Source organism: Vespula vulgaris, chromosome 12, assembly GCF_905475345.1.
Source record: "Vespula vulgaris chromosome 12, iyVesVulg1.1, whole genome shotgun sequence".
NCBI classification, from domain to species: Eukaryota; Metazoa; Arthropoda; class Insecta; order Hymenoptera; family Vespidae; genus Vespula; species Vespula vulgaris.
The window spans coordinates 128,878-154,736 of NC_066597.1; the positions used below are offsets into that span (position 1 = coordinate 128,878).

The 25,859-nt window shown below is 37.8% G+C and overlaps 7 protein-coding genes across 11 annotated transcripts; 5 read left to right on the forward strand and 2 right to left on the reverse strand.

The window, feature by feature from the left end:
• Window positions 1-1,924: 1,924 nt before the first annotated feature.
• On the reverse strand, window positions 1,925-4,407 carry LOC127068119 (mitochondrial genome maintenance exonuclease 1-like). Its single transcript, XM_051003862.1, has 5 exons — window positions 4,319-4,407; window positions 2,786-3,664; window positions 2,502-2,709; window positions 2,206-2,338; window positions 1,925-2,120 (listed from the first exon to the last, which is right to left on the reverse strand). Exons 2-5 carry the CDS (start codon window positions 3,600-3,602, stop codon window positions 1,977-1,979), a joined length of 1,302 nt encoding a protein of 433 aa, XP_050859819.1. The 5' UTR covers window positions 3,603-3,664; window positions 4,319-4,407; the 3' UTR covers window positions 1,925-1,976.
• Window positions 4,408-5,555: 1,148 nt separating this feature from the next.
• Window positions 5,556-6,722, forward strand: LOC127068139 (keratin-associated protein 19-2-like). The gene is made up of 3 exons (XM_051003892.1): window positions 5,556-5,906; window positions 6,032-6,161; window positions 6,363-6,722. The coding sequence occupies exons 1-3, from the start codon at window positions 5,895-5,897 to the stop codon at window positions 6,584-6,586; spliced, it is 366 nt and encodes a 121-aa protein (XP_050859849.1). The 5' UTR covers window positions 5,556-5,894; the 3' UTR covers window positions 6,587-6,722.
• A 426-nt stretch (window positions 6,723-7,148) lies between these two features.
• LOC127068134 (40S ribosomal protein S12, mitochondrial) lies at window positions 7,149-10,526 on the forward strand. Of its 2 annotated transcripts, XM_051003885.1 has the most exons (5): window positions 7,149-7,312; window positions 7,669-7,716; window positions 7,796-7,852; window positions 9,910-10,134; window positions 10,216-10,526. In XM_051003885.1, exons 1-5 carry the CDS (start codon window positions 7,249-7,251, stop codon window positions 10,341-10,343), a joined length of 522 nt encoding a protein of 173 aa, XP_050859842.1. In that variant the 5' UTR covers window positions 7,149-7,248; the 3' UTR covers window positions 10,344-10,526. The 2 variants fall into 2 exon arrangements, with proteins under 2 accessions (XP_050859842.1, XP_050859843.1); XM_051003886.1 differs by lacking the exon at window positions 7,796-7,852.
• Window positions 10,527-11,146: 620 nt separating this feature from the next.
• LOC127068124 (thyrotroph embryonic factor) lies at window positions 11,147-16,408 on the forward strand. Of its 2 annotated transcripts, none has more exons than XM_051003869.1 (2): window positions 11,147-14,769; window positions 15,038-16,408. In XM_051003869.1, the coding sequence occupies exon 2, from the start codon at window positions 15,067-15,069 to the stop codon at window positions 16,081-16,083; it is 1,017 nt and encodes a 338-aa protein (XP_050859826.1). In that variant the 5' UTR covers window positions 11,147-14,769; window positions 15,038-15,066; the 3' UTR covers window positions 16,084-16,408. The 2 variants fall into 2 exon arrangements, with proteins under 2 accessions (XP_050859826.1, XP_050859827.1); XM_051003870.1 differs by having other exon boundaries at window positions 11,147-15,720; window positions 15,840-15,985.
• Window positions 16,409-16,552: 144 nt separating this feature from the next.
• Window positions 16,553-18,254, reverse strand: LOC127068128 (zinc finger protein 511). 3 transcript variants are annotated; one of them, XM_051003877.1, is made up of 3 exons: window positions 17,734-18,254; window positions 17,410-17,611; window positions 16,553-17,339 (listed from the first exon to the last, which is right to left on the reverse strand). In XM_051003877.1, exons 1-3 carry the CDS (start codon window positions 17,868-17,870, stop codon window positions 16,902-16,904), a joined length of 777 nt encoding a protein of 258 aa, XP_050859834.1. In that variant the 5' UTR covers window positions 17,871-18,254; the 3' UTR covers window positions 16,553-16,901. The 3 variants fall into 3 exon arrangements, with proteins under 3 accessions (XP_050859834.1, XP_050859836.1, XP_050859835.1); XM_051003879.1 differs by having other exon boundaries at window positions 17,711-17,876; XM_051003878.1 differs by having other exon boundaries at window positions 17,705-17,876.
• Window positions 18,255-18,309: 55 nt separating this feature from the next.
• On the forward strand, window positions 18,310-21,487 carry LOC127068106 (kanadaptin). Its single transcript, XM_051003838.1, has 6 exons — window positions 18,310-19,595; window positions 19,676-19,977; window positions 20,060-20,202; window positions 20,298-20,458; window positions 20,539-20,910; window positions 21,002-21,487. Exons 1-6 carry the CDS (start codon window positions 18,666-18,668, stop codon window positions 21,428-21,430), a joined length of 2,337 nt encoding a protein of 778 aa, XP_050859795.1. The 5' UTR covers window positions 18,310-18,665; the 3' UTR covers window positions 21,431-21,487.
• Window positions 21,488-21,680: 193 nt separating this feature from the next.
• LOC127068115 (protein DDI1 homolog 2) lies at window positions 21,681-25,351 on the forward strand. Its single transcript, XM_051003852.1, has 6 exons — window positions 21,681-22,252; window positions 22,605-22,823; window positions 22,897-23,151; window positions 23,477-23,782; window positions 23,900-24,019; window positions 24,131-25,351. The coding sequence occupies exons 1-6, from the start codon at window positions 21,991-21,993 to the stop codon at window positions 24,355-24,357; spliced, it is 1,389 nt and encodes a 462-aa protein (XP_050859809.1). The 5' UTR covers window positions 21,681-21,990; the 3' UTR covers window positions 24,358-25,351.
• Window positions 25,352-25,859: the final 508 nt, after the last annotated feature.

A 25,859-nucleotide genomic window follows, 5' to 3' on the forward strand; every position in this document is an offset into this window, starting at 1 on the left:
GCATTTTTCCTCCTTTCGATTCGTGCCAAGCGGAATTGCGAAATCGCCGAGGTGAACGCGCGCGCGAGGGACCACGACCGCGGAATTTCCGATTCCTATTCTCCGAGTTCTCGAAACGACCCTACTCCCTCCCTTTTTTCCCCGATTTTCTCGTCGTTCTCCGCATAGATCGTTCCTATCTTCCTAACGGAACCACGGAACAACGATCGAGACGGACCGCTTAAATTTTACGAGGATTTCTAAAACGCAATAAAAGTACTTGTTTTCGTACGTGGAAATACCTATTTTTAGCCATAGACCGTAAGATAATTTGGTCGCGTCTATAGATCATCGAAGAAAAGGTCACTTTCCGAATGGAAAGTACGGAGGCGGAATTTTGCTCGAGAGGATTGCCGGCGGCAACCAAAATCAAAGGGATTTTGCGTCCGATGTAATATTGACCGCGACTACTTCCAATAGCTGGCAACGATATAAACGGCTTACGTAAGCATCGCTTTGAGGACCGAACTCGCTTCGATAGGCGACTAATTTCGGAAAGAGGAAACGTCTTCTTCTCGCGTCTCTGAAAGTTTACCCAGGATCCTAGAAGGACGGGAAAGATTTAGTAGTAGGATGGTCGGACACAGGTGATCGGCCATACGAAGGCTTTCTATCTCGCGTGTAATCCGGTCCTTTGTAGATTGGCTCCCGTGGCCGCGCTTCGACGGATTATTAATTATCATTGGCGAGTAAACGTAGCGTGAGTTTGTTGGTACGATGACGATCGATCGATAGTCGTTTACGCGAGAGACGTTCCGTCACACCAAGCGGAGAATTAATTCGACGAATATATAAGTGCTAAAAGCCAACGTGTTCTTGCTCCTCCTCCTAACATCGATCGAAACTTTTGAAAGAGAACGTTTCTCGTCCAGCCAGGAAAAGTTGAAGAACATCGTCGGAGGGTGCAAGATGAAAACTTTACCGTTTCGGGCCTGCTCCACTTTTCTCTTTCGCACCGACTTGTCGCGACGTTGCTTCTAGACAGAGAGCAGCGGTCTATCTATCGTGTCTCAGCTAGCAGTGCCCGTCTATTAATGGGGTCAACCAGCCGAGGTAGCTACTGGCGCGGCGTGAAAAACAAGAAGTAGAAATTCGATGGTCGAACTCTCCTTCCGTAACTTTTATCACTCGAGGAGAGAGGACGATGCGTCTCGCAGGAAAATGATCGTTTTCATAACTCATCGGGCGCGAGTAGGGTGATGCGTCGTACCGAGGGGATGACGGATCAATGGAAATATTTCGTTGTTACGAGAGGATTGCCGAGGATTAGCGAGAAAGATTTAGACCCGTCCGAAAGTCAGCGTTCGTTAAACGCCTAAATCCAGATATTCATGTATCCTTGTCTCGCACCGTGCCGTATCGTGCTGCCGTATTATATATAAAATTGTTATTTGACCCAATGATTCCGTGGAAATTCGACCGAGTAAGAAAGTCGCTTGGTCGAAGAGAAAAAGAAGAAAATTAAAAAGAGGAGTGCTTTGGAACCGATAGAGCGGAGAAAACACAATGAAAGATGTAATTACGAGTACACAACTTTGGCATTAGTTTATGGTACTCGAGGGACAGGCAAAGGGTCGTACCCGTAACGATGTTTCTACGGCTAACGGAGAGTTGTTACGTAATTCCATGTTACATAGCCGAAAAGTTACGATGCCGCCAAGAAGTTATAATTACCATCTACGTCGAACTACCGACGACGTTCGACTTTTATACTCGTGTGTGTATTAAACACACGGTACACCTACGCTGTCATTTTTTTCTCTCGTCCGTTCGTTCGGTCGTTAACGCATTTTTTCGTCGTCCCTTCGTTCAACTTACGTAGCACATCGAATCGTCGTTTCGGAATGAATGCGAAGGATGGTTCGAAAAAAGTAACTTCAACTAGTTCTTTTTTTATAAAATTATGTTTTCCATTTTTTATTCTAATGCGAACGGTTTCATTGGTTTTTAACGTTAATCCAATATTGTTTGAGTTTCGCTAACCAGTTTTCCCAATATGTTTTTAATTGTTCGCCTGACACGATGAATGTGTCCGCAGGTTTTCCAGTCGTATAACCGACAACTATCAGACCGCAATCGACCTAATAAAACGTGTAAAATTTTATTGAGAGATAAAAGATTTGGTTCTTTTTAAGAAATTGCGATAGATAAGTTATAACGAATTACCACGAATGGATATCTTTTGGAGGAATTAATAGCGCCTATATAAGCGGCAAGTTGGATCGGCGCGTCGTACATAAAGTTTATGTTTAATTTGTCTTTATCCGATTTTTTCCAATCGATTGCGTATGATTTACCCCTACGTAAAAAGTTCACATTGATCGTAGTTTCTTTCCTTGAAAATAAATTCTAAAGCAAACTAGTCGACGTAAAAGTAAAAATATAAAAAATGATTGAAGTCGAATAAAACCACCATTTTACCAATAGAAAATCAACGTTTGCCCGAGCAATAAATAAATTACCTGAATGACGCTATACAATCGACTTTTCCCTTATAATATAAGTCCTTATGAGAAACCAAAGACTCGACCGCTTTGACATCTTCTAACTCACTTATTATTCCGTTCAAACCGTCATAAGCCTGGCGAATATGTTTCGGTATATCGACCGTTCTTCCCAATAATGTATTTTCTATACAAGAATGAAATTCACTTCCGTCTTTCAACAGCTCTGTAAATTAAGGAAAGTCGTTATAGTATCGTTATTATCTTAGTCTCTGCAAATTCGTTACCTGATTAATAGTTACCTTTATGATACTCGTTGAAATTCTCTTCCCCCATTTCTCTTATCATTTTCACTTTCCAAAACGCCAAGGCGTTTTGAGCTTGCGGAGACATAGTGGCAGACAAAATTTTAGTAACGGAAGGATAATGAAGCGTCTCCGGATCGTCTTCCATGGAAATGGATAATATTTCTAATTTGTCTCTCTCCGTCGACTCTTCCTTTTTATCGATAAACATTGGGAAACCAAGTATATTATCTATTTCTATATCCAGTAATTTCACGTTCTTCTCTTGCAGAGTTTTTAAATCGTTTGGAATAGCCAAAGCGTCGTTATTTTTATTTCCTCCTTGTTCTTTATTACGGGTACTCTCTTTTTCCTTAACGTCTTTAGATTTTTTTAATTTAATTATACCTTTCTTGGCGTTGAATACGATTTTATCTTTGTCGTAAGCAAGTGAAGGATCCTTTGGAATCAACTTTATACGTTGTATATTTTTTGCCGAGCTACAATCTATATCGCATAACCCGTTACGATCAGATTTCGCCGAGTTCATTTTAGATTTACTAAGTTTCAAGTGCCACCATAATTCTGAATCCACCTTTGCGTCTTCGTTGTTCGAATCGTTTGCCGATTTTACCCAAATCTTCTTTTTCTTTTTTTTCATCGATCCATACATAAACTTCTCCTCTTTTCTTTTCCGATGTAACGTAGATATTCCACGAATTTCGTGTCTTAACATCGACGACGGATTGGCATTAAAGATAGAAAAGAATGCGGTTATATTCCGTGAAAATAGAAAGAATGCACGACGATGAAACAAAATTTGTGCAATCTTCATGTTATCGTCAAACGACGATAAAAGTAAAATATAAAGGACGTGAGAGTCTACACCTCGACGATCTAGAAAAATGAGAAATCTATTATATCCTTCGATACTATACGATTCTACGGATAAAAGTATTTCTATAACAAACGGTCGTTGACTATAACCGATGAGTTTTATAGCTGTTGCGCTAGGACGTAATAAAGACTAAACGATATCTCATACGTCAGATTTCACGTATCAACGAAATGTTTTTCTAAAGTACAGTTTTTCAAAAGTTCACCATAACCTGCATTTTGTAGTTTATCGCGTCAAGCGTAGGTGGTAGCACGTGCTTACCAAACGAAGCGTTCTACCATTCGACATAGCGTATACGACTTTAGCGACGAATATGGACAAGATACGAACTACAAGGGCGATAAGGTACCACTGCTCCCCCTATGTGCCTGTTTTATCACAGGTGTGATACGCTCCTGTAATTTATAACCCTAACGATCGAGTTGGTAGGCGAGAGAATCGTTTCTATCGCGATAAAAGTATCGGTGCATCTGTCAAAGACAAGAGAGAGTCATACGCCGAATTGTACTCGTTTGAAGATGGATCGATTGAAACGTATTTGTTACATTTTCTGTTTCTAGATAAACTTGTGTCAGGTCTGTCGTTACCTGCGCCGGTATACGTAAGAAACAGAATGTCGCGTACAAAGAGCAATAGTAGAAAAAAGAACCTACCGACGCTTAACTCGAATTCTCGAATACGCAGATGTGATGCCGAATATAAGTAGAACGGAGAATACAGTATTTGATCCGAGAAGCGTAAATAAGAGTAAATATAAAAACGAATAAAGGTCAATGAGAATAACAGAGAAAGGAGAACTCTTCATCGCGTTCCTCTAAGAAATTATTAAAAAATTCTACGAAATCGCTTATGTATCGAATTATAATTAACAACGTGGAACGTAATCGCTTCAACGTTCAGCTGGAATTGGAAAGAATAAATTTGACGTCGCTCGTACGATCGAGCGATGCTTAGGCAGGTCTCACCGCGCGAAGACAGCTGCACCTGGAGAGTCACGGGTCCCTAAATCGGGCTCCTAAATCGAATGCTTACTAGTCGATTTTCGATGTTTCCTAGTCGAATGAAAAAATTGTTTCGATAACCCGCAAAGTCAAAAAGTTTCTCGTTCGTTCTTGTCGACGACCATAACCGAGCAACGAATTCAAAATGCGACTGCATTGAAATTTGTACTGGCCAAGAATTATTGTTTCTCCAGTCGGGATAAACAAGAGGAAGTGCGAATCGAAAGAACGCACTGACCGCGCGAAAAAGTCTCGATACTCGCGTACCTTTTTACGTAACGTTGCAACCGAAAACCAAAAGCCGACAACCGTTGCTAGTCCTAGTGCCTGGTATATAACGGTGAAAGTTTCTCCTTTTCTTCTCCTTTTCTTGCGGAACAAGAAGGAAGAATGAAATTGGAGATGCGCGGAAAAGAAAGATCCTCCGGGATTTTTTATCGGGATCGAGCGCGCAAGCGAGAACGTCGATCGTCCTCTTCTTCCTCCTCTTCTTCTTTTTCCTCTTCCTCTTCTTGTCGAGTCGAACGGCGAGTCAAAGGAGTCGAACTCGAGCAACGTGCGACTCTTCCTCCTTTTGGCCGACCTAGTTACGCGATATCGATAGTATGCTGTAACGATATCTGATGATCCAATTTTCTTCGGAACGGATTCGTTGTTACGAATCGTGAAAAAAAGAAGTAGGAAATATCTCGTCAAGGAGAAAAGGAAAAAGGATGAAAAGGTGGAAATTAATCGAAGAAAAACCCGACGAATTCGAGGACGCTTTTGACTCGATAAAGATTCTCGCATTTGTACGAACACGAGGAGGGATCGATTCGATGTTTCTACTTTGATCGATGTCCGATCTCCATTCTGTCGTCCTGCCTTTTTATCCCTCCGAAAATTCTGGTAGAATCCGTATAGAATCCAACGACGAATCGTTGTGACACACGCATCTCGCAAGAAAGAATTTTCGTGAGGAACGAGGGAGAAAAATTACTTTAGAAAGGCATCGCCATGGAGACACGCACCGTATGTAACACCATACTCGCTGGTCCGTCCTCCGTGAACCATTTCCCCTGTACGTACACGCTTTTGAAACGTGCTACTTGCGTGCGCGTAAGCGTGTGTACACCTTCGTAGATTGCAATCTCGTGGCTAAAGACTCCACCGGTATAAAAGGGGTGTGTCTCGTGGTGACCGAATCAGTTTCACAGCGGCGATCCGTCCATTCTCTCGCGTTGTCGACATGAACGTCATAGTGAGTAGCGCACGATTCTAACATCGAAAAAAGAAAAAATATGTTAATCGTCACGATCGTGCAACGTATCGAATATACCGTGTCAAAATGATCGTACAATTTAATTTTCTTTTTTCCCGTTACAGCTACTCTTCACCCTCCTCGCTCTGGTTTCACCGATTTTCAGCGAGGAAGCGCTCCTTGTTAAGAAACACGAGAAAAGGGGTATCCTAGGTCTGGGCTATGGTTACGGAGGAGGAATTGGTGGACTCGGAGGTAGAGAAAAATGATTTCGTTCAAAGGTTATCGAAAAAGATCGTATCGTAGGTCTGGAGAAAGCGAACGTATCCGACGACTTTCCTATCCGATCGTTCGAATCCTGATCTATTTAGAGAGTAAATCGGAAAGACGTCGATCCCTTCCGTAACGAACGCAACGAACGTATATGTGTTTCCAAAGGTTTCTTTTTCCCTTTAGGGTTCGGCCATGGCGGATACGTGGGAAATTCGGCGAGTTACTCTCTGGGCCACGGCGGTTACGGGACGGCTCCTCTCGTCTCTCACGGATACAACGATCCACCGATTCCGTTGTCTCACGGATATAGCGCCCCGACTTATCCAACCTCGTATCTCGATCATTCCGCTATCGCTCTTGGACATGGCTTCGGTGGTGGTCACGGTTTCGGTTACCACGGGTTATGAGAAAGCTCGGCATTGCTCTTAATCGACGTTTCAGCTGCGTTGATACGACCCAAGTCTCCAACTTCTTTTCTAGACGATACTTAGTAATTATAAATGATTATATAATATTTTTTATACCGATGGTTGCGTCTCTCGAATAAATGCGTTATTTCTATCGATCGTATTTTATTCCTTCTTCCTATGTTCGGTATCTACGAACGGACTTTCTTCTTTGCGTTTCGTGATATCTACCAGGAGATGAAGCATCGCTATCACCGTTCGCGGTAATCGTAACGTTGCTTCTCTTCGATCGCTCGTATACACCGCGCGGTGCCCGTTACGTTCCAATCGATTTCAAAGGTGCGCCTACCGTAGGCAACGTTCGTACGAATATCGATCGTACGAATTCACGCGCTCGATTATTCAATTTCGATTGCAAAAGTTATTTGGATTAATAACTCTTCCCCCTTTTCTCTTTATATACGTCTTAACGTCGTCAAGTAAATCGTAGAAAGAATTCAAACTAAAAACGTGAAATTAACCGAAGATAAATTGGATTTCTACTTTATCCAACGGGTCGTAATTAGTTGATTTATTGGCTAGTAGGCGTCCACTGTGGCATTTGGTTCGGTGTTTTTGCTACATAGATAATTGTTTTGAAATATTCGTTAATTAAATCGATCATGAACGTTTTGACGAGAAGAGTACTGAACGTAGCAAGGTCTTTTATAGGAAATTCCACCGAAGGTATGGTCGTATTACGTCTGCAATTTCTTACTTTACTTTCTAACCTGCAAAATAAGTCTGATCTAACCTCTTAAAAAATTCCTTTCATCACTTATCCGTAATAACATATAAAAGACCAAGTCAAATATTTTCGTAGTTACACGAATATTGATCGAACTAAAATGTCAATTATGCCATTGCGTCGACTTTAGTTGTTCGTAAAATAAAACGTCCTTGTGTCCACGGTGTAAAAAGTTTCAACGGTTAACTGCTTGATTTGTCTCAGAGATTTATTATCCGATATAGAGAATAGAATATAAGTGATACATTTGTCGAATAATAACGAACGATCTTGTCTCTTTTTGTTTGTTTGACAGTCAACAAATTCCATGTAGCAGGACATTACGGCAATACCGGTATTCAAGGTAAATCTACAAATATCTTCGATTAGATACCATAAATTTATTAGTAGAACTATTTGCGAATAATGATTTATGTACTTAGTTTTTACAGGCGGTTTAGTAAATAATATGAGAGCATCTTTGGGCAATATGTTACAAGGTAAAATATCTCTTCTTTGTAATAAACATTACGTTATAACAAAAATTCCAGCACGTGTAATATATACGAGCTTGAACGACGATGAATACAATTTCTAGAATTGAATGAATCCAGGTTGAGTTTGCGTAAGAATCGTGCCAAAGTTCGTCGAGATATAACAAGAACGGGTGTTCTTAAGATCGGTCGGTAATATTTCTAGGTCTTGTGGTCTTTTTACCAGATACGTATCTTTTTCCATGTGCTCGCTGCAGTAGACTGAGAGAGAGAGAGAGAGAGGAGGGGAGGGAGATAAAGGGATAGGTGGTCGACCTAAGGAGAGAAGAAGAAGTTTCCCATCGTAGAAAAGAGCACCGTATTCTTTCGGTGAAATGCGCGTGGTCCGCAAAAGAGCACGCAGCTTTTACCTCTTTCATCCGTACGGGATGAAGATCTCGAAATGCAAAAAGGGCACACCGTAAGAAAGGATTCGAAAGAGGGAGGCTATTATGGGCGATCGGTGGGATTCGAAAGGGGGGTGACGTGTTCATTTGCGGTTGACCAGTTGTTAGAGTTCCGTCATGGGTATGGCTAAGGGTAACACCCTTCCTTTTCACGTTTTCCTTGAAAAATCTCCAAGAATCGAAGGAATCATTCAACATTCGAATTTCATTCATCTCCGGCTGCGTCGCGAATCAGCGATTTTCTCAAGCTCGTTAAAGTCTGATCTTTGTAAGATCGATCTCGTTGTTAGATTTTTTTCCCAACTAACCAAATATTAAGCTATCTTCTAACGACGATTTCAATTTACGACTCATTCAAATTTAGGACGACGATCCAGCGGATAAACGCAGTTCCATGACAGATACGATATAGTGGTCCGGAGGAAGAACAACTTTCGAAGCAAATGGTCTTATTTGAAATTTTGCAAAAGGAAAAGAATTACGGCAAAGGAAGACGACAAAGGCGTAACTTGAAAATCTTCGCTATGTAATCTTACGCATTGATCTTGGAAAAAAAGGGGTTGCCTTCCGTGCATAATAGGTTCTGCTGGTCTCTTGGCTTAGTCGAGTCCGAGTTAGGTCGGATTAGCAGTGCCAATCTTTGGACATCTGTCGTATTGACGATTCGGACGCTGGTCAGCCAGATCTTCAAATGAACAACAATGGTACAGTCTAACACAAAAGAAACGACGACAATACCAAAATTGTCATGTCATTTGCGATATTTTACTCGAACGATCCCCTTCAAGCGTGGAAATCGATGTCGTTCCGATTTCGTTGTAACTTGCGTTGGCAATTTAAAGAAAATTATATCAAGCAGGGTTAGATTTTCTACTTTATACTTCACATTAAAACCTTCCTACTTAATTGGCATCATCAAGCAAGTGTGAATTTTCCTGACGCAGTTGTAGTTTTCGAGATTACTTCGAGAAGCTTGCAAGGGACCGTTTTGTCGAAAAAGAAACGGACGTCTCGTAAAAGGTGAACATAGACGTAGCGTTTGCAACAATGTTACTTAATAAGCTTATGCACGCTTGGCCGAAAAAGGACTGCTTTTGCTGCAAGCGGCTTGCAGATGTCAAACGTCCGTCATATTTGATATTTCGATGGCACGCCAAAGAACCCTCTTCTTCTAGCCCCGTAAGATTATTTGCGAAAGAGTTTTCGGTTTCGGCCGGTACCGTTACCCCGCCCACTAGTTCTCTCGTTTTCATTTTTCGTTGCTCTTGTTGACAATAGCCCCGTGACTAGGCCATACAGGTACCCATAAATGGCCTTTTCTTTCCTTCCGTTTGGGTTGCGTCTGTGTCGTCATAATTTTTTTCTTCTTTCGATTCGACAAAAGTTTTCTCGATCTTATCTAGCAAGCTATTAAGAGAGGGAAAGAGAGAGAGATCGGGTCGCGTAACGAGAGTGTAAAGTCCGTCGTAGAGGGATCTTGGAATCTTACGAATGTTTCTTGCGACACGCAACAACAACATAGATTTAGCCTATGTACGATCGAGTGATATATAATAATGATAGTCGCCGATATCTCCTTAATCTACCTTCGTCGTTTCCTTTGTTAATGTTTTTCAGCTTTCGAACAGATCAGATGGAAAAGTTCGTTGCAGCAGTTACATAAAAGAGGATTGAAAGATAAGAAGGTAAAAAAATCCAAGAATCCTCTGAGTGGAAAACCTTTTGCGAAGGGCATCATTCTGAGAACAGTTATTAAAAAACCAAAGAAGCCAAATTCTGCTAATCGGAAGTGCGTTATCGTTAAGCTATCCACCGGAAAAGAAATGACTGCCTACGTACCTGGTAAGAGTAACCGTATTCTTTTATCGAGCGTTTGAGCCAGTATTCATGACAATTTTCTCTTCTTGACCGTTTTGACTTTAGGAATAGGTCACAATTTGCAAGAACACAATGTGGTATTGTGTCGAGCGGGAAGATTGCAAGATACGCCCGGTGTTAAAATAAAATGCGTCCGTGGAAAATATGATCTTCCGCATGTAAAAAAAAATTAACGTACGCGCGATAATCGAAGTAAAACATTGTAAATATAATAAAATGGATATATATGTACATATACACACACGTATGTATAAAATCTGTGGAAGAGTTCAAAGTGTGTGACGAAAGTAAAGTACAGTTATCTTGCTATTCGATCTCTGCCAGAAATATAAATTTGGCGTAGCCGTGCTTTTGAATCCTGATGCGTCCGTAAATTGCGACCCTTTGACACACATTTCGAATACCGTATTCTCCTGTATTTCCATCTAACGGTAAACGGTTAGTCCTTTACACAGACGTGGACCCACGTACAATGCATTCTGACGTCGAGATGCCACAATGGAGAAAGGGTTCTGGTACAGCCCTCGTCTTTCGACGTTATTACGGAAGGGTTGCACGCGGACTTTTACGCATCTGCACTTTCCACGTTCACCCACGCCGGTCACTGCCTGCCTATTGACCATATGACATCCTGACCAACATCTAGATATTTCGAAAAATTGGTTCTCAACCAGTCTACGAAATAACTTGTTCTCGATATCGAACGAATATGAATCTGATTATTGACACACACACACACACATTGTACTGTGCTTGCTCGCAAAACTATTTTATATTTTTAGGCAAAACGAGATGTGACTGAACCGGCGATTACGAGAATAAAAAAAATTAATTAGAAATCTTACCGGAATTGCTTCTATACGTGCTTTTTGCTAAAAGTTTTGTGCCTCCGAGTCTCGAAGGAAAGATACAGATACTTACTCGTCCGAAGATGAGAACCCGATATCGAGCACGCCCACGATCATCTCTTAAGAAGGGACGACGATGACACCGAGATCGCCACGAGGCCTACACGCGCCGACATCCGTGTATTTCCTCCAATTTTTCGGAATCGACGGTAAAGCTGACGTCACCGCGGATAATCCGACGAAAATGTTATTTTAAATACGAGGAAAATGACATTCGTCGAAAAAAGAAAATTAATTTACGTACTTGAATGCGACAACAGCGATAATTATGAAATTATCGAGGCACGAGCTTGTCCTAACGGCGCGGCATATCGTTGAATTATTCGAACGACCTCATCTCGAGCTAAGCTCGTTCGAAGATTCCTATAAATTTATGTCGCTAAATGAGTAAATGTAACGTAAATAATTATGCGTAATTGTCGAAGGAAACGATAAGAGTCTATTGTTTTATTCGCCTCGATATTGGAAACGGATAACGAAGTAAACCTTGCTTGCTCACTTTTCTTTTTTTTTTTTAAATCCTTCACGTTTTTTCGAAAAAACTGAGCAATCACGGAAAGTAGTGAAAAGTGTTGGTCGGTCGGATAAAGTCATAATGAATGATATCGACAACCGTTCTCGAAATCAAAGTCGATCCGATAAGCCATAATCTAGCTTTTTTTTTACGTTTGTTTTGTGTTTTTCAACTAATGTCCGCTTGATCCGCATACTTATGTCGTTTCTTGTTCTTTGTTTAAAAGATCGAGAAAAAGTGAAATTCAAAACTACCTTCTTTAATCTTCTAAATGCTTTTCGTTCGGGGTTGTGTCAACTCTTTACCGTACGGCTTAGTAACGGGACACCGCGAGATTTGCTCTCGAAAGTTTTTGTCGTCAGAACCATGATTTCGAAGGATCTTTGTGGTCCTTCTCATGGATTTTTCGAGATCCATCTTTTGCGATCGTGGATGACCGATCGGCAGACATTTCGCATACATATAAACGATCGAGCGAAGAAATACGCGAAGAAAGGAAGTATTCTCCGGGGCGTAGGAAATAATACATTCTCAGAAAGAAATCGCGTATTTTTGAGAAGGGCGTGTCACCTAGCAGTGCCCTAAATAGAGGAAAGGAAAGATGCTATGCTAAGACCGGAAGTATGCAAATCTCGAAAAGTCTGTTGGCAAAACTTACGGCCGGTGGTCCGAAGATAAATCGTAAAGTAATTACCGAGGTGCCCCGTCGATTTTCCTCAATGTGTTGTAGGTTACTGGATTTTTCCTCTTCCTTTCCTTAATGTTCCTTTTTTTCTTTTCTCTTCTTTTTCCTTCCTTTCGATTAATCCATCAAATCGTCCGAGCTCGAGATGCATCTCTGCGTCAATGAACGTAACGAATAACAAACACGTTATATCTATATTTAATAAATTACGGACCGCAAGGTGATTCGTTGAAAGAAAATAAATAACGTAGAACGAATAGCTACTATCGACGCGTTTAGACATTGACTACACTTATTAAGATCACGTAGGAAGCTTATAGCACGTTATAAAAAAATATTTTTACGTCCTTTACCTGTTATCGGCACCTCGTTTCTACGGAATAGCTACTCTTGCTTAATACCCAAACATTCGACATTTTCGAAGAACGTCACAGGCTTCATTGCATAAGTTTATTATCGGCATTTCTTTTTAAAATTCCTATGCAACAATACGTACCGAACGATTAACAATCAAGGAAGGAAGATTTGTCCATGACAAAATCGTTGTTACGAAAATCACTTAAAAATTTTATGCCCTATATTTTGCCTTTTCTATTATGTTTTTATCACCCTTTTTCTATCATTAGAGAAATTCATGTAATTTTTTTCCACATTATTAACACAATATGGCCAAACGATTATCTCGATATATTATTACGTAGGTAGGTACATACTATTCGTACGTACAAGTTTTGACCATAGTTCGAATCATTTTTCTTTTTTTTAAATTTTTATGAAAAAAAGCACAATCGATGAGTAATCGAAATTCTAATTGTGACATATTTTTTTTCCAACGTCGATTATCCCGAATAACGAGATCGTGAGGAACGCATTTACGGCATAAAATCGTCGAATCGCGATAGGGAAAATTATCTTCGAAAATGAGCTAAGAAGCAATAACGGATTGTAGATAACGAACGACACGTGGAAAGAAAGTTTCGAAGAAAAGCTATTAAAAAATCACGTAGGCTTTTGTCACCGAAAATGCGAATCGAAGAGCTTTGTCTCTCTCTCTCTATTGCGTTCACATTTACGTTTCAACGAGTTGAAATACGAGAGAAAAAAGTAGGAGAAATTTGTATAGACACAAGCATGGAAAAGTCTTCTCCTTTTTTTTTTTCGAGGAGAATTTTTCGAGACGAAGAATAAATTAGGCGTTGTCATTTTGGAGAAAATAACTTTCCGCGATCTCTTTCTTCGATCGAACGAATAAGAATGACCGCGTGAGTACAGGAAAGAGTTAGGAAGAAAGAAAAGACATCTAGGTCCACAGAGATCTAGAAGAAGAAAAGAGAGATTATTTTGGCTCGACAATTACTCGAAGAAGGAAGATTTCGATCCGCAAGAAAAGTGTCTTTTAATTCCTAAAGCTCTTTAGGCAAATTCACGAGTAGCCGCCCGTAGTCCTAAACGGCCACAAGTACGATACAAAATGTCCATTATATCGGTCATAAATCACGTAGCAACGGGTAAAGAAACAACGTCTCTTATGGGATGTAGAAAAAATGAAGATCGAGGTACAAGGAAAGAGTGTCTTAAGAACGAAAGGGTTGAACGTGCGTTACTTAACGAGCTCCTCGACCTGGAACGACGTGACGTCCTACTGCGACTAGGAAAATCTTCGACTGTCAATTTTACATTTTCGTTAACTCCTCGCTATTGCGTGAAGTTTAAGAAGGTACCTGACAATGGATCTCTATCGGTCAGTGAAACTTTTGACAAATCTTGCGGTACGTCTCGCAGAATTGGACCTACGGATATTGGCCCCTTGAGACGTTTTATTACAATACTCTTTCGTAAAATACTTTCTTTCGTTATTTTTACTTACATAGGTATGCGAGACACGCGCACGCAATTTTCATTTTTAGGTACATTTTGAGGCACTTTGAACGTATTTTTTTCGAGTCAACGAAGATACATACCTTACTTTTATTAAATAGTGATTAACAAGCTACATAATATTACGTAAATAACAGTTTCATTTAAGATCGAGAGGATAGATCGCTTAATAACATACGAAACACGAACAAAGAGTCTTTATTTCAACCTATGAATAGCTTGTTTGTAAACAAAACGTTTAGAAGAGATTTGACAACATCCATCTACTTCTCCTTAAGGCTTTCCCGGAGAAATTATGCCTCCCCCCTCCCCATTTCCTAAGAAAACCTCCTACCCCTGAAACGCACAAGGGTTGTCGAGTATATAAGCGAACGAACATCCCCTCTCATTTTAAACGATCTTGGCAATTCTTCGAGCGAAGACCGTAAGCGCCGTGGAACTCTTCGTCAGACTGATTTCTCAACGTTCAAAGTCATTCTATTTCGCCTTAGTGACTATCATCGCTTTAGAAAGTATCATTAGTGTTTTCATAACAGTACTTTCGGTGTGACCTCGGATTAATCATTGGTCAAGAAGCGGTCTCCTTCTTATCTCTGTTTCTCCTCCACGTAAAGGTATAATTATTAATTATAATCCGATGTAAAAACATTCTCATCGTTTACATTATAATTAGCTTAGTCGGTGCGACTACATAATAACGATACATAAATGATGTAACAGACAAATATTTTCGGTCTAATCGTGCGTATTATTGCCAATAGACGTAACACTTGTAAAAGTCACCTTCGATTTAATCTTAAATAATATCGTAGGTATAATCGTGATTCATTTCTATCGATTTCACAAATTACGTGTTGATTGAAAAATTCGATTTTTTACCAGAAAGACGATAGACGAAAAAAAGCCAAGAGATGGAGATCAAGATGGAAGATTCGGCGAACGAAACGAAACCTTTAGATTTTCGAAACTACTTGTCTTCTTTCGAAGGAAAAAAAGACTCGTCCCCGATACATCAGCCGCTCGATTTTCGATCCTGTCTGTCGCTACGAAAGTGTTTAAAGGAAGAGTCGCCATTGGAGGAGAAAGAACCGGTTTTAGATTTGTCGTGTAAAAAAATCCTTATTTTACCCTCGTCCAGTGAAAATGACGTTCGCGAAGGAAAACAAAAGATGCTCGAATCATCTACCGACGCGAAACTATCTGCGAACGTTAAATCTCATAGCAGAACGGATAGCAAAAGTCCCTTCGAGGGTCGCAGTTTCATGGTCACCCCACCGTCGGAATCGGATTCACCGAAGAAAATCAAGTTCGAAGAGGATGCCGAGAGCGCGTCGACGGTGACCAATAACGTCGAAGGATATTCTCTTTTACCGATCAACGTTCCGACAGTACCATCGATATTACCTACCTTGCTCACGGTAAATTCCGACGGAACGAAAGAAAAAATATGCGCGAAAATACAATCGCCCACTACGACGACGCCGACGATATCGACTAACGTATTGTCGGCGGACGCTCCGAGAAAAATACCTAGACCCTTTAAAGCTTATCCTCTGACTCTCACGGTGAGTACGCCGGATATGATTTATAATCAAAATTCCAACGAAACGTACTCCGAATTTCGAAGTCGCATGCTCGAGAACGTTAGACGTCAGAACGAAACGACGAATCTTAAAATGCGCAGATCTAACAAAAATACAACGGTATTGCCGACGAGTACCGTGGATGAGAAGGACGCTGCTTATTGGGAGAGAAGAAAAAAAAATAATGAAGCGGCTAAACGATCGAGAGACGCTAGGAGAGCGAAAGAAGATGAAATTGCAATAAGAGCAGCTTTCCTCGAGCAGGAAAATATCAAATTGAAATACGAATTGGCAGCGCTCAAAAATGAAACTGCTAAGCTCAAGTGTATGATATACTCGACGTAGAATTTCTTACGTTTCATCGAATTTTGATTTCAAAATAGTATCGTTTTTTTATGTTCTATTGTCTCTCTATTTCCAACTTATTAAGGGAATAATCGATCGTTTTCTGTATATATACATGTTATACACACATCATTCTGTATATATGCAAATACATACATATATACATATATTTATGTATACTTATGTGTTACTAAGTATTATACATACATATATATGTATACTTATGTGTGTGCGTTCGATATATTCGCAAAACGTTACTCGACGAGATTACTTCTTCCGAGCTAAGCGAAAGACAATGAACAATGTGAAACCAAAAAATTAGATTCGATGAGATTCAAATTTTCGACTTGTTTTTTAAGTAGTGCAAAGTTTTAAATTTTATTACTAACCTCTACTTATTTTTAATTATTTTTCAAGCTTTACAATAATTCTCTTTACACAATTCTGTGTAACTGACATGTAAATAAAATGAAAGTGGAATAATTATTGTATTATGTAGCTGTTCTACTTTAAATTACACTGTGTACATCTATATATGTGTGTGTGTGTGTGTATGTATAATGCGTGTGTATATATATATACGCGCATATACATATACGTACATATATATATGCACACATATATTGTTTTATTATACATATTTAATATATATTTATAATAAAATATTTTTAAAAACATTACTTCGCGTCTATCTTGTTACATTATAATCTCGCCTCAATATCTTTTACATAATTGACACAAAGGAGATTATTAGATCTGTTTCGGAATATAAACCATGAAAAACATTTGCATTACCTTACGCATAGAAAACGTAACTCTTAATCGGGTAGAGATTGTGCTATATCCGACATACATTCTGCTTCAAGTACGTCTCGTTTTCTACTTTGGTTTCTGCTAAGCATCTTCGCATAAGATTTTTCCACTTGTCTGGGCACAAACATTAAAGATGCATTTTCATTGATATTAGTAGAAATCGTGGGACAAGTTGCGCTAGACTTTTCTATGTTACTCATTTTGGATGTTCTATCAAATGTTCTAATTTTTTGATTCTTATTTAATCGAATTTTCTCTTTTCTTTCTTCTTTCCGATCTATGACATCGATATCCATTTTATTACTGTTGTTTCCTTTTCCTTTGCGATACGACGTATCGTCGAAGCGACAATTTTTTGGATATTTATGTACATCGATGCAGTGGTCCCGTCTTTCGTTCGGATTATGGAACTTTACGTTACACCGAGAAACGTAGCATTGATACTAAAAGATAAATTTAATATTAACCGCTCTGTTAAAGTAAGTATGCATGCGATACAAAAGATACAAATACCATTGGTTGTTTTTCTGATAAAAGCTTGAAAAACGTATCGTGCGTTTCCTGGACATGAATTTCTAACAATCTAGGATTAGGTTTTGTCCTTTTACACTCCAAGCAAATATATCGATGACAGGAATTATAATGCATTTCAAAATCTATTAAAGTTTTAAATAACGCTGTACATTGTGAAATCGGACAAGGAAATTCTGCAATACTGAAATAAATAAAAACAATTAATATTAATCAATGAGATGTTTTACTAAACAGCCTTGTTTTTATATACATATTTTATGCATATTACACACACACGCACGCGCGCATATATATATATATTACATTTCATGGCATAAATCTTCTTCGTCTTCAGCTATGACTCCTTTCCTTTGAAAAATCTTGCAATATTTATAAGTTTCATCAAAAAAAGGATCATCTACAGATCTCACGCCAACTCCAATACTTTGCAGAAATTCCATGGTAATAAATTCAAATCGCAAACGAATATCGCTGACAAATATGAATGGTAATAACTAAAGATATGTACGTAGATACTTTTTTCAATTATATATCCAATATCATATATCAATAGAATTATATGAAATTATTATATACGAAATACTTGTATCCACTTCTAAGGTTATAAAAATAGAATGAAAAAGAATAAAATGATAAACGATTGAGAGAAACTCTTTGAACTTCTCTTCCAAGTTTTTTCTTCTAATTCAACCTTTAAACGAGAGAATCACCTTTAGACCTTTGATTATTTACAAATAAACATAATAGCGAGAAAACTGTTACGATTGGCTCGTTGCTTACTAGTCTAACAATGCTTGTGTTAGCTTCCCGGCTGGTCACAATACATATCGAACGATGCATTCTTAGTTTCGTATCATTGAGTACAGATGGCGCAGTAATCGGAGGAACGGTAAAGTAAAAGCATAAAAAAAAGAAAAAAGCAAGCACTCCAAGGAATACACCGAAGGGGCATTAAAGATATTTGTAAAATCGCTAGAGCATACTGATGCGATCGTACTAAAACTAAATTCTACATTTATTTAAAAATACAACTGATATATTTTATATTAACGCATGAATGTGATAGCGCAGTAGTACATGTAGTAGTGCCTATGGTACATACAGTAAAAATATTAATTATAATAAAATAATTACTACTAAAGTGAACTACGTATTTTCGTAATTTAGTTATATTTGAATAAAAAAGATTACCGATAAAAGTCTTTTTATAAGTGAAAAGAAATAACGACAGAATTATGGAGGACAAGGATAACGGTTCGCCCAAAAATTATTTAGACGATTGTGAAAACGATAATAAAAATAATTTCAAAGACAAAATTGGCCTAGAAGTGTCAAATAAAGAACGCGCGATCAAGCATACAGATGAAAGAGAAACAATCGTTTCGTCAAAGATAAATTGTGATATAAAGAAGGATAATGAAAAAGCTAATAATTCTAAAACTGAATCCGAGAATATTGAAACAGAAATAGAGATGGACTCTCAGAAAGTAAATAAAAAATTTGATGATCTTGCTGTGCAAGTAGAGTTTAAAAAGCCAACCATTATAATTGGTCCAAAGCGTGGAAAACGTAAGAAGATTTCATTGATATCTGGCTCAGCTAGTTCAACAAAAGTTCAACAAGAGATCGAACAAAACGATAAAGAACCGAGTGCTCCTGCGGAAAAGGTTATGTCAAACGCAAAGCATACAAAATCTTCAAACGAAAAACATACTACTACTGGTTCATCGAAAATTCATAAAACAATAGCTTTAAAGTATCAAGAACCTTGTTGGGGTACAAAACCAGATAACGAATATAAACTGGAAGTATTGAAATCTGGCGTTATTGTTCAAACTATAGATTTAACTGATAAAAGTTATCACGTCGTTGGGAGGTTACCTAATTGCGATATTTCCCTTGCACATCCGACTATTTCAAGGTTTCATGCAGTCATCCAATACAGAGGTATCGAAGATGAAAACAATTCTAAAGGACTTTATATATATGATTTAGGAAGCACTCATGGCACTTACTGGAACGGAAATCGTGTACCTCCTAATGCTTATGTCAGATTATACGATAGTCACATTATCAAATTTGGTTGTAGCGCAAGGAAATATATATTACAAGCTCTTCACGAGAGTAAAGAGGAAGAATCTGAATTATCTTTCACAGAATTAAGGGTATTAAATTGTTGTAAATTAATAACTTGAAAATATTTTTATTACTTTTCGATCGGATAATCATTGTTACGTCGTTTTAGGAAAAAAGAATGTTGGAGATACAGGAACGAGAGAAGATGAAGGCAGCGCAGCGTTCGAAGATGATGGAAGAAGAAAAATTAAAAAGAGAAGAAGAAGAGAATGAAGGAATCGATTGGGGTATGGGCGAAGACGCGGATGAAGAAACAGATTTAACGGAAAATCCGTATGCTGCTACGAACAATGAAGAACTATATCTTAACGACCCTAAGAAAACCTTGAGAGGTTGGTTTGAACGCGAAGGGTACGATTTGCAATATCATACGGAAGAAAAAGGATTTGCGCAATTTCTATGTTGGGTCGAGTAAATATGTTCTATAATATTTTTTATAAATCTAATATACGACAAGGATCGTATTTTAATATATTAAACACCTTTCTATCAGTTTGCCTATCGAGAGTATCGCTGGACATACGGTGAGAGCGGAAGCTCTTGTAAAGGGAAAGAAGAAAGAATGCGTCGTTCAATGCGCGTTAGAGGCATGTAAAATTTTGGATAGATATGGATTACTCAGACAAGCGACTCATGGTACGTTAGCAAAAATTTTCATTTCGTGTGTCTAGACGTTAAAAAATGATCATATAAAACAATGATGTGTTATAATGTCTACGTAAATATTATAGAAGGTAGAAAAAGGAAAGTAAAAAATTGGGAAGAAGATGATTATTATAGTTCGGACGAAGACAATTTCCTTGATAGGACTGGTTCTATAGAAAAGAAACGCAAACAAAGAATGAGATTAGCAGGAAAATTAGAGCCGCAAGAAGACACGTACGATTCATTGGTATTAGATAAACATATTTTATTTTACATCAGCTTTACATCTTTTAATCGTTTGTAATTCGTGAAATTATATATTTACAGATAGAAAAGCATAGCACAGTCGTAAAAAAGATTACCGATTTGGTCGAATGCATGAGAAGGTCACAAAAGTTTGAGAATGAATCTTCGAAAAACGTAGAAGATGCGGATGAAGATGCGTTAGATGCTTTTATGTCTTCTTTAAATGCAACTATTTTGAGCAAAGCTGATAAACGTAAAATGAAAGTTGAATTACAAGATTTACGCCAAGAGGAGGCTAGACTGATAAAATTATTAAATCCTCTGCGACCTACTAATTTGCCTCCTTTAAATATCCACATAGTACCTTTAAACGAAGTACAAAGATCAACTGAAATCTTTGATAAAGATTCAAACGTGGACCAAAGAAAGAATCGTCATGAAATCTCAAATGATGTACGTGACGAGAATTAATTGATCTTTTATCGTTTACTTTGTAAGTATATATAAATTGTAATTTTACGTAACAATGCTTGAAACTTTATAGGAAACGACGATCATGGATCCTAATATTCATTCCAATTCACTATCCGAGCAAAACGATTATAATGCTTTAAATGAAGAATTAAGGGAAAATAATGAAGGAGATGATTCAAAAACTAATATCGAAGAGATTTCGAATAATTTAGATTCGTATCAAGAAGAGACAGGAATTCAGGCACAAATAAGTGTCAGAGAAGTAGAGGACAATTTCCGTTGTATAGAGAGCGTAAGCGTTGGAAAAAGATCTGTATCTGAGGATGGCACTGGCGTTTCTTCGAGCGATCAATCGTCCGCAAAAAAATCCAAAGTTACGAAAACGGTAAAAGAAATTTATGACAAGGACGTGTACAACGAGAATTACTCCACTTGGGTTCCACCACAAAATCAAACTGGAGACGGAAAAACCAGTTTAAACGATAAATATGGCTATTAAAACTTACACATAAGAGTCGTTCTTGTATAATATTGTAAATATAATCTTTTTAATGTATTTCTTTTGAATTTAATTTAGGGATTAAGTAGCCTTATCACATATAAAATGATATATAGAGACTTTGCGTGTACGTAATAGAAGTGAACTTTGAATTTCGCGCTACTCGACCGCGACGTTACCGACGACTGTCGATAATTTCCAATCGAAATTCGATAGAATCGATTAGTCGATTATTTTATCGGTTCCACTCTCGAATCTCGAGAACGTGGAGTCGCGTGTTTTTGCTGAGCTGGATTGTGTTTACATCCCAGAAAACTGTTTATCACTCCGTCCTCCCCTCCCTTAACCCGGCTCACGAACGGTGGCTGCACACACACACACACACACACACAATTTTTTTTTGGAAAATCGTGTAACGTCAAACGCCCGCGTTTCTCTTTCTTTCGAATTTTAATATTTCTTCCCGCAATTTTTCATATTTTTCGGCCTTACTTTTGGTCTTACTACTAGGACGAGTCTGTACGAGTCTGAAAAGAAGATAGGAGTCAACTTTTGGAAACATGAAGGTGACGGTTACAACGTTAAGTGACGATATCTTCGTCTTGGATGTCAGTGAAGATCTCGAATTGGAGAACTTTAAGGCCTTTTGTGAAATCGAAAGCGGCGTACCGGCTCACGAGATCGTCATTGCTTTCAACGGCCTACCATTAATGGACGATAAGAAGTCTCTTAAGGACCATGGCATTCGTGATGGTGACGCCGTTATCCTTCAACACATGCATCAGAGTGGCTCCGACTTGAACGTTAACCCCTTTAACGGAGGTCAGCATATAAACGCTAATTGACCGTGTTCCGACATGAGGTTAGCCTCTCGATTTCAGTTTTTGATCTTTTTCCTACGTATATGAAAGAAATCGAGGAATTTCAGTTCTCTCTCTCTTTCTCTCCTCTCTCCCTCTCCCTCTCCCTCTCCCCCTCTCCCCTCCTCTCTCTCTCTCTCTCTCTCTCTCTCTCTCTCTCTCAATCTCATATATTCTCTTATATATTGAATCATAGTCCGTATATATATATATAAGTCTTCGTTAGAGTTATAGAATTTTTAATTATAAGTAGGTATTCTTATAAGTAAGTAACAAAGAGAAAGGTAACTGAATTTCAAAGCTTGTTACTTTAGTTATTCCTACATTGGACTTCAGTTCCATCAGAGTACCAGGAACGTCCAACAATAGGCAAATTCCACCTACGAATAGTACTGCTCATAGAGTACAAAACCCGCGTAGCGAAGATGATCCATCCATGATAAGAGATATGTTCTTAGCGAATCCAGATCAATTGGCGTTACTTAAGCAAAATAATCCTAGGCTCGCGGATGCCCTATTGTCCGGTAATTTAGGTAAATTATTATATATTTATTATAATTTTCATCTCCAAGCACACAGACATAAATAAAGTCTAAAAAATTATAGATAGATTTTCAACTGTACTGAGGGAACAAATCAAAGTCAGAGAAGAACGCCAAGTGCAAAGATTAAGAATGATGAATGCGGATCCATTGGATACCGAAGCGCAAAGACTGATCGCGGAAGAAATTCGACAGAAAAACATTGAGGCCAATATGGAAGCGGCAATGGAATATAATCCTGAAACGTTTGGCACCGTCGTTATGTTGTATATTAACTGCAAAGTAAATGGATTTCCTGTTAAAGCATTTATTGACTCAGGTATATTTTAACGTTTTAATCGAATGACGGACTAAATGTAAAAATCTTAAAGAAAGAAAATGTGCAGGTTTCTTGCTTGAATTTATTTTTAAATTTCTTTCGCTCGATTTACTGGATATCTATTTTTAAATTGTACTACCTTGACTCATCTTGTGACTCTTTGTTAAATCCTCAAGGTCGTATTTTTCTCTTTGCCAGTTAATTTTAGATATACTTATTATAGAGAATTTGTATAATCTGAAAGATGCGCTTACAAATAATTTGAAAGACGCGATACTGATAATTGTCAAGAAGTTGGACTTGGAAGTGTTATTTATGTAATTAGGTGCACAAACAACGATAATGTCTGCTGCTTGCGCAGAAAGGTGTCACATTATGCGTCTAGTCGACACTAGATGGGCTGGAGTTGCCAAGGGTGTCGGCGTACAACGCATCATCGGACGAATTCATATGGTCCAAATTCAAATTGGCAATGACCATCTTACGACGTCTTTTAGCGTACTCGAAGAACAAAGAATGGATATGTTACTTGGTTTAGACATGTTGAAAAGGCATCAGTGTTGCATAGACCTAAAGAGAAATTTATTGATGATCGGAACAACAGGAACTGAGACTCCATTTTTAGCAGAAGGTTAGACTACGATTGATGCTTCAGTGGACAGAGGATCTTTCACCGGGCTATGATTTAATTTGCCACCGTCAGGGTGCCACCTCTCTACATTATCTATTGTTAAATATTTTCCTACAGGCGATTTGCCAGAATGTGCAAGATTGAGTGGTAATAGCGATGAGTCACTGGACGATAGGGATCTGCACAGGGCTTTGGAAGATAGTACGAGAGATGCAAAGAAGCAAAGGCAACAGCACGGTAAGCTTGTGTCTCTAGTTGGATCATCATAATAAAAGTAACATTATCTCGATAGAAATTTAAAACAGATACGACGGTTTTGATGTATTATCGTTATGTGTCTATATACAGATATCATCCAGGGTCACAACAATTCCGTTGGCGCGTCATCTTCATCCAACAGACTGGCCACGTTAGAAACTACAATTTTTTCACACGATCCATTTACCGAAGCAACGGTTAAAGAAATTGAAGCGTTAGGTTTCAGTAGAGCTCAAGTAATTAGCGAACTGCGTAGGTTTAATGGCGATAAAGCACAAGCTACGGCAGCATTGTTCGCAAAATCCTTAAAATTCTAATGGTGAAGGCTAGCTACCGTATACAATATTTAGCAATATTATACAAATCTGTGAATAATAAGAAGAGATCGCATTAAGATATTGCGATGGCATGCAGCGAAGTTTAAGGAAATTTATACCTGTTTTTATGTAGCAATTTTCCATAACGTTCGTTATACATACCGACTAAACTAATGACGTTAAGAAAGAATCATCTTTTAGAATGTTCTGTCTGGCAAGCTGAGAAAACACCTTGCCGAGAAGTTATATTTCTTAAGTTTTATGCGTTAACGCATATTTAAACCTAAATACGTAAAGGGGGAGAAAATTACACGATTTTATACAAGCGATTAAAAGATATTAATTAATTGAGATGAGCTAATCTATAATGCAGTGAAAAAGAAGAAAAGAAAGTGCTTGTCATACGATAATTCACAATATGGTTAAGACGTTTGTAAGTAACAAAAATACAATGATGCTTATAAAATATACGAATAAGAATATATCAAGGATCATAAGAAATTTGGTAATTCACACTTTTATTGAAAAAATATTTCGTTCTTTGTAGTTTCGTTATACACACATACGCGCATGTGCGCGCACACAGCCACACATACTCGGTATATAAATCTCGAGTCGCAAAAATACAACCTCTTTTAAAGCTTTTCTATTAAAGCCGGTTAAATAGCTTATTGATATTATGGATACATATCTTTATCTTTTACAAAATGCATTTTTTCCTTTCTTTATAGCGTTCGTTTCAATTATATCGAAAGGAGTTATTGATAATTTTCAGTACATAAGATATATCTATATTATTTCTTAAGAAATTCTTTGTTTTTGTGGTTTTCTTTTTACTTTTTTTTTTTGTTTTTCTTTTAATATTATACGCATTATTGCTTAAAGATATTTGTTCTTTACTCCTTCTTAACAAAATCGTATTTTTATATATGAAACGATTCAATTCTAATCTTTCATTTTTTGTATACTTATCTAATAAAATAATTTTTTTTGATCCCATTATCATTATTTCTCTCCTTGTCACGTATTACGTGTTAAGTATTACGTATGAAAAAATATATATATATGATTTATTATTCATAATAACTTATATAATTCCATTTCTTTAATATTCCCTATACATTCTTCGAGAATTTCGTTAATTTTTCTTTTATATCTTATCTTATCTCATTCCTCTTGAAAGTTTTACTTAAAATATGTTTACATATCGTAAACAAATAATTCGATTATCGAATTCTTTTTTGCTTTATTTTCATTTTTCTCCACCTTCATTTTTGATCTTTCAATAAAATTTCGTGAATTCCAATCGAAAGAAAGATATAAAAAATTGGAGGAACTATTATGCATATGTTTTACGTTGTAATAAAGACTTATTATAATATATTATAAATTAGATAATATATTACGTTGAAATAAGAGCCGAAATTAATGTTTTTGAATTAGTTTCGTTTGAAACGTTATTTTTCTCGATTCATTGATTTCTCGAGAAATCGATAGATTGA